The 7,216-nt window shown below is 45.1% G+C and overlaps 1 protein-coding gene across 1 annotated transcript in view; it reads right to left on the bottom strand.

Annotated features, from left to right (window-relative positions):
- Window positions 1-7,216, bottom strand: part of FAM174B (family with sequence similarity 174, member B) — a gene marked incomplete at its 5' end in the record, with an annotated part of 37,017 nt that overhangs the window by 4,003 nt on the left and 25,798 nt on the right. The window contains one exon of the mRNA XM_011958231.1: window positions 6,761-6,892. Coding sequence (XP_011813621.1) covers window positions 6,761-6,892 — 132 coding nt within the window. The remainder of the gene's footprint in view (window positions 1-6,760; window positions 6,893-7,216) is intronic.

The following is a 7,216-nucleotide window of genomic DNA, read 5'->3' as shown; positions in this document are numbered from 1 at the left end:
CTCAAAAAAAAAAAAAAAGTGGCCATGCTCCTGCTGTCTCCCACTCTCAACACAGGCCCTTTGAGGGCAAGGCCAGGCTTACCTAGCCTGTACTCATGGTGAAGGGAATTATCAGGCTCACCAACTAGACACGCTCTAGATGACAAGCAGAGATTCCAAAAGGCCTCTCTCAGCCCCACTTCTCATTCCCCAGAACTGCCAAACTGCTAGTGACATTTCATCATTAAGGTAAGTCAGAAAGAGTCAATGCCGACCACCACCCCCACCAAAATCTCTAGGAAGTGAAGGCATATTTAGCTGCCACGGCCCAGGCTTGTTCAGATTTCCCACTGTGCTCTAGGATGACACTGGGTTACAACCATCCCACACAAGGAGACTGACATGTCCCAACTTGCATCTGGCCCATGTTTTATAAGAAGCTTGTCTGACAGGTGAAATAGCTGTCAACACAGGAGCACTTGTTGCAGCACCTGTCAGTGGCGTCCGGCAGTGGTCCAGCTAACCTCTCTGTGCAGCCGGCAAGGACACCCTGGGAAGAGGACGCAGCAGCCCCACGAGTGAACAACGGAGAAGCCGGAGGGAGGAGGCCTGGCCTGTCTGTGAGTATGTCTGAGACAGAGAGACATGGGGACACCACCACCATGTGTCAGGGACGCCTTTGGCAGTTCTACTGCTTCCATCCAGGGACACACAAGAAAAGAACATCTGAAAAACATGGCTTGCTTTTGCAAAAGCATTGATACTTAGGATGATTTGTGTTGTTCATCCGTCTTTCCTTCCTTCCTTCCTTCCTTCCTTCCTTCCTTCCTTGGTTCCCTCCTTTCTTTTTCTTTCTTTCCCTTTCCTCTTTGTTTGTTTGTTTGATCAGATTCCTGTTCACATAGGCTCCATCCTTGTAGACATAAGACATAAGAATTTTTAAGGTGCCCTGGCTTTGAGCGAGACACCTTAAATGAAAACTGCCCGCAGGCTGCCAATACTGCTTTCCAAAGAAACAAAAATTCTCCGTGCAATGCCCATTTTTAACACATACGCTCTGCATTCTGCAAGGAAGAGGACTGGCAGAGGTTTATTCAAACTGGTCTGGGGATGGCTTCCGATGCTGTTTCAGAGAGTTACCCTGCAAGTCACTGGCTCCTCTCCGGTTCCTTCCAGGCCTCAGAAGCTCATGATGCCCATTGTTTCCATACCCACCACCCAGGCAGCTGTCCATCTGTCGATGCTCCTAGCAGTTCACCCTCAGAAGACCACGAGGAAGCATGGGGTGCCCAGCCATTCAGAGGTCCTCAGTAAGTAGAAGCAGCTGCAGGAAGTCACTGCCTTAAGTGTGTTTAACAACTGCCATGAGGGCATCCATGGGGACTCAGAGCTCCCGGGTAGCAAGCCAGGTCTGTTTTCCCATACTCCCTGCCTACCCTGCAGAGGCCTCATGCTGCAAACCACACAAAAATGCCCTTGGTTTCCAAGACAAGACACCAGCCAAAGCCCTCAGCATTACAGCGGAAATCTCATGGGTTTCTAATTATACTCCCGAAGGAAGCCCTACCCACAAGAGGGTGGGAAGCAGGGATTTCTAGAATGCACGTCCACACACCCCACGGGGCCACATCTTTTCCACATATAAGAAGCGGGGACAGGGACCTCCCTCTTGGCAGGGAGGCAGGACTGGCAGGAGCAGCGCGTTCTCCCAGCAGTGTGCCTTTGGGCTGCGCCTGTCACAGCTGCTGGGCCACCTGCCACACACACAGGAGGAAGAGCCCACATCTCTCTCGTCCTGGGGGATAACAAAGTCTCCTGTAATAAACCGGGAATGCAAAGAGGCCCAGCGCATCCACACAACTGCACACTATGCAACAAAGCTCAAAACACATGCAGTGGAAACCCAAATGCCTCTTGAAAGATAGAAACATTTCAAAACCCCAGGGCACTCTTATACTCCAGTTAGCTATCATTTCTCCTTTCTAATTAGCCTTTTTAAGTACAGAGTTAGAGACTCATTTCTATCGAACTCCTCCCTCCCTCCCCAAACTCTGGCCCTACACACTTTAGGTCTTATCTCCTACCCTGCCTGTATTCTTATTCCTCCATCATTTCCTACCTGGCTGAAAACTTCGAGAAAAAAAAAAAAAATCCGGGCTGATAGGAAAGGCTCTAGGTCACAAGATGTTATCAGAGAGTTACCTGGGAAAGAATAAGAAGCAGGTTATTCTGCCTTACTGCCCTGGTGCCAAAAACATGATTTTCCTCTTTCCATTCAATCATAAAATAACCCAAAGTCATGATTCATCTGATTTAAATGTAGTCTGTTTCCTAGAGAGAACTGAAACATTTGGTTGAGTTATGTCTAAATGGGAAAAACAAGAACCTGTGAACAGATTAGCAATGTGCAGACAAAGAAGTTCACAAAAACATTAAACCAAACATGCAACGTCCTAAACTCTTTGTTCTTTCACACCTATTGACCTGAAAAGTTGCTCATGATTCATTGGGTAGAAAAACATGCCAAAACAGCGTGTATAATAGAGTCTTATTTCTACAAAAAAGAAAGTTCCACATATATGTCCTCACACACACTCTAGTGGTTACTGGTAAGTAGTGAGATGATAGGTAATTGTATCTTTCCTGTTTATTATCTGTATTTTCTACAGCTTAACATTACCTCTGTAATAAGAAAAGCCAGCACTACTTAGTCTTTCTAAACAGTCAGTCATCTTTAGGCCTGAGGACTGCAGTGGGCTTGTGTCTAGTGACTCACCTCCAAGTTCACTCACATTCTGATTTTATTTCAACCACAAACAGCACAAACTTTCCAAGGAAGGAAAGCAGAAAAGGCAAAAGAAGAGATAAAACGTTTAAGGACTTGGGAGCAGGGACAGGGACTCTTCTTAGTCCCAGATGACATATCTACACAGAAAACCCAAAGATTCCACATTTATCCTACAAGAATTAATAAAAGTTTAGCAAGGTTGCTGGATTTTTGTTAAAAAATCAGTATCTTTTAAAAATAACTGCAATAAACAAAAAGTTTAAAGATAATATTTTTTAAGAGATGTCAGAGACAAAGTCATGAAGCATGAGGTGGCGGCTTGCAGAGAAATCTGCTTTTGACACTGTCCCCAGAATGACAGCAGAGAGAACCTGGCAGCCCCAGAAGCAGAAACCCAGGCATGGAGATTGATCGGTGGGGCAAAGGGGTTCTTTAAGGCTGATGGTCTGGAGCGGGAAACTAATACAAAGGGATCTGCAGGGTCCGGAGTTTCTGTCTAGAATAGGGGCAGAGGAGACACCACTAAGGTGCTTCAAGGAGCTAACACTTCCTGAATTGAAAACCACCAAGTGTTGGCCAGGTGCCATGGCTCACACCTGTAATCCCAGCACTTTGGGAGGCCAAGGTGGGTGGATCACGAGGTGAAGAGATTGAGACCATCTTGGCCAACATGGTAAAACCCCATCACCACTAAATATACAAAAAATTAGCTGGGCATGGTGGCACATGCCTGTAGTCACAGCTACTCAGGAGGCTGAGGCAGGAGAATTGCTTGAACCCGAGAGGCGGAGGTTGCGGTGAGCCAAGACAGTGCCATTGCACTCTGGCCTGGGCGACAGAGAAAGATTCCATCTCAAAAAAAAAAAAACAAAACCACCAAGTGTTGATGGGTCCCGCCTATTGCTGTGTCAGATAGAGATGGAATGCACATCTTTAAAGTGGCCAACAAAAATGACCCAGAGCATGCCTGGAGACCAGGGGTCTCACTTACCTTTGCCCTTGCAACACGCCAGCCAGCAAGCCAACCTGGACTTTCAAAACACAAGCTTGGACTTGTCTGTTAACTTTAATACCCACCAGGTGGTTTACCTTTAGTAGTTTACCTTTAGTAGTTAGTTTGTTTCACAGCCAGCATATGGCACTCATTGTCAGCCTAGAAAAGGAACTCGCTCCATTGTTTGAAGAACTGAGACAAGCTGTGGAAGTTTCTTAATCTGACACTGCTTTCAATGTGTGCCTTATCTTCATCATACCAGACACAATGTCAATCCAGCAACCAGGCCACAATAATACAGATGTCTATGCCCTCAGGGAAAGGCCCCTTTTCCCACCTTCTAGGAAACAGTCTATAAAGAGAATTTCTGAGCAGATTGATTTTTATATTTCTTTGTTTAGGGTCTTCTCTTATTTAGTGGGATGTGGAGATACCACAAAAATCGTTCCATCTATCATGGTTCCCATGGAGTTAGCTCAGTCACCAAAGATTGATGAGATGCTGTTCAGTGGCTCAGAATCAAAACACTACATTGATCCACTTGAACCATTAAATGCTCCCTATCGTACAATATTCCCAGCCCTGCAGGAGGAAGTGTACTCTTGACTGTGAATAGTGATGAGGACATGGTTTTCTTCACATTATATTTTACTTCTTTGTATTGAGTGTGAGACAGATAAAATGGCTTAGCGATAAAATCAATAGAGTCACTAACTTTCCTATGTACACAGTCATCCCTTGGTATCCTCAGAGAATTGGTTCCAAGACCTCCTGCAAAGACCAAAATCCACAGATGCTCAAGTCTTTTATATAAAATGGTATAGTATTTGCATGTATCCCATGCACATTCTCTAGTATACTTTAAATCATCTCTAGATTATTCCTAATACCTAATACAATGTAAACACAAGGTAAATAGTTGTTATACTATATTGTTTTTTGGATTTGCATTATTTTCACTGTTGTATTGCTTTTTTCCCAAAATTTTCTTTTTTCTTTTTTTTTTTAAGACAGGGTCTTGCTCTGTTGCCCAGGCTGGAGTGCAGTGGCATGCTCACGGCTCACTGCAGCCTTGACCTCCCAGGCTCCAGTGATCCTCCCACCTCAGTCTCCCAAGTAGCTGGGACTACAGGCATGCACCACCATGCCTGGCTAATTTTTGCATTATTTTTTTGTGTAGAGGTGGGGTTTCACTATGTGGTCCAGGCTGGTCTCAAACTCCAGAGCTCAAGAGATCTGCACTCCTCGGCCTCTCAAAGTACTGAGACTACAAGCATGAGCCACCATGCCCGATCCCAAATATTTTCAATTTGTGGTTGGTTGAGCCTGCAGATGTGGAACCCTCAGGTACAGAGGGCTAATTGTGCATTATTTTGTGGTATGGATAAATATTACCAATTGATTTGATTATTTTCAAAGGGTGCTGCCCTTTACCTAACATGCAAATTACAGCTAAGGGGATTTTTCTCCCATTCTGCTATCCATAACCAATCCGTTTTAATGTTTTCAAGTTCTTCATAAGATTTAGGTGTGATTCACTAACAAACTCAGCTTCCAAACCCAGTATGTATGTAAACGTGATAATAGTCTTTTTTCCAGATATGAGTATAAAGAAAATAGTACTTTAAAGTAAAAACTTTACATATCAAAATGTAAAACACCTGTAAGAATATATCTAATAAAAATGTATAAAACATTTATACATAAATTTTTGAAAGTATTGAAAAACATTTTTTTAAATACCTAATAAATGGAAAATCCATTCCCTACTCATGGATTGGAAAAGTCAACGTAAAAGTGCTGATTCTCCCTAAATTGATCTACAGGCAATGCAGTTCCAATCAAAATCCCAAACATTTGTCTTGTTGAATCTGACAACTGATTTATGCAGAAGGGCCAAGGACCGCCAAGGCTGTGCTGAGGCACACAGGTGTCGAAGGCTCGCCTTCCCGGACATGCAGAAGCCACGGAATCTGGGGAGCCCAGACAGGGACCAGCCTGCATTTCTATTCCACTTTTACTACTAATTGGGACTTTGGTCAAGCAATGCCCCTTCTCTGGATCTTCAAGCCCTCGTCTCAAAACTATGCTCATCCTCACCTCTTCCATTAGGAAGCTCACATATTCAAAGTACACCTCAAAATGATCTGAAAACCCACACTACAATCCTAAAGTCACAAAGTCACCTGCCTTTGGAGCTCATCGGTAAACTCCATCCAAGCAGGAATGCCACCCACCCAGTCACCCACATCCTCAGCTATTGACATAAGTGAGGCTGAAAGATAAGTTTCTGTTTGGGTGCCTGGTGTGTGGCACACATGGCTGCTTGGGCCGGACCCCCACAGCCAGTGGACATCTAGCTTGTTGTCTGAAGCACAATCCTCCTTTTCCTTCTTTAAAGGTGACTTTGTGTTCTCATTTGGGAAAAGCAATAAATAAGCAATTCTCTGCTGGGTTTCCAGGTGCAGTGTGTTCTAGGAAGGGATCTGATATGGTTTGGCTGTGTCTCCACCCAAATCTCATCTGGAATTGTAGCTCCCACAACTCCCACGTGTTGTGGGAGGGACCTGGTAGGTAATTGAATCATGGGGGTGGGTCTTCCCGTGCTGCTCTAGTCCTGACAGTGCATAAGTCTCAAAAGATCTGATGGTTTTATAAGGGGGAATTCCCCTTCACAAGCTCTCTTGCCTGCCATCATCCATGTAAGATGCAACTTTGCTACTCCTTGCCTTCCACCATGATTGTGAGGCCTCTGCAGCCATGTGGAAATCTGAGTCAATTAAACTTCTCCTTATAAATTACCTAGTCCCAGGTATGTCTTTATTAGCAGCACGAAAATGGACTAATACAAGATCAGAGCAGGTCTCTCCATGTGCAGAACACCCCAGGGCCCAACACTTAACCAAAAAACAAGAACACATGGACATCATGCCTGACCTTGAGGTCCCACCAATCCACTGCCCCAAGCCCAGGAGGAAGCCTCTGTCTCCACCCCGTACCTGTATTTGATGTCAAATACTGTGGAGTCCTCATCCTCATCATCCTCTTCATTTAGTGGTGCCATTTCCACTCGCTCAGCTGGAGTGGTGATGATATCATACTTGCGGGTCTTCTTTAACCTCTTTCCTGACCTGCAGGAGAAGCAGCACATTCATGAGAACACAGCTGGGAGAGAAAGAGTCATTGGGCCCAAGCCCCAGAGGACCTGACAGCAACTTAGCAGCTGGTGTTAAGTCAGGTTTCCTTCCTCTGTCTGAGAGCATGAAGATCTGACAGAAGGCAAACCACGCTGCTGCCTCCAGCCTGGCTGCTGAGACCACTCCCAGCAGATTCGGTGAACGCCCTGCTAACCCACTTACGATCATGGGACCTCAAGTGAGTGACTGGCCTTGCTAACCCTTAAAGCAGAGGTCCCTGGCCTGAGCACTAAAAACTCAGTAAGCAAGATAAAGAAT

Source organism: Colobus angolensis, unplaced genomic scaffold (genome assembly GCF_000951035.1).
Source record: "Colobus angolensis palliatus isolate OR3802 unplaced genomic scaffold, Cang.pa_1.0 Scaffold112, whole genome shotgun sequence".
Taxonomy (NCBI): domain Eukaryota; kingdom Metazoa; phylum Chordata; class Mammalia; order Primates; family Cercopithecidae; genus Colobus; species Colobus angolensis.
The sequence above is the reverse complement of the archived record's forward strand: the minus strand, read 5'-3'. Positions and strand labels throughout refer to the sequence as shown.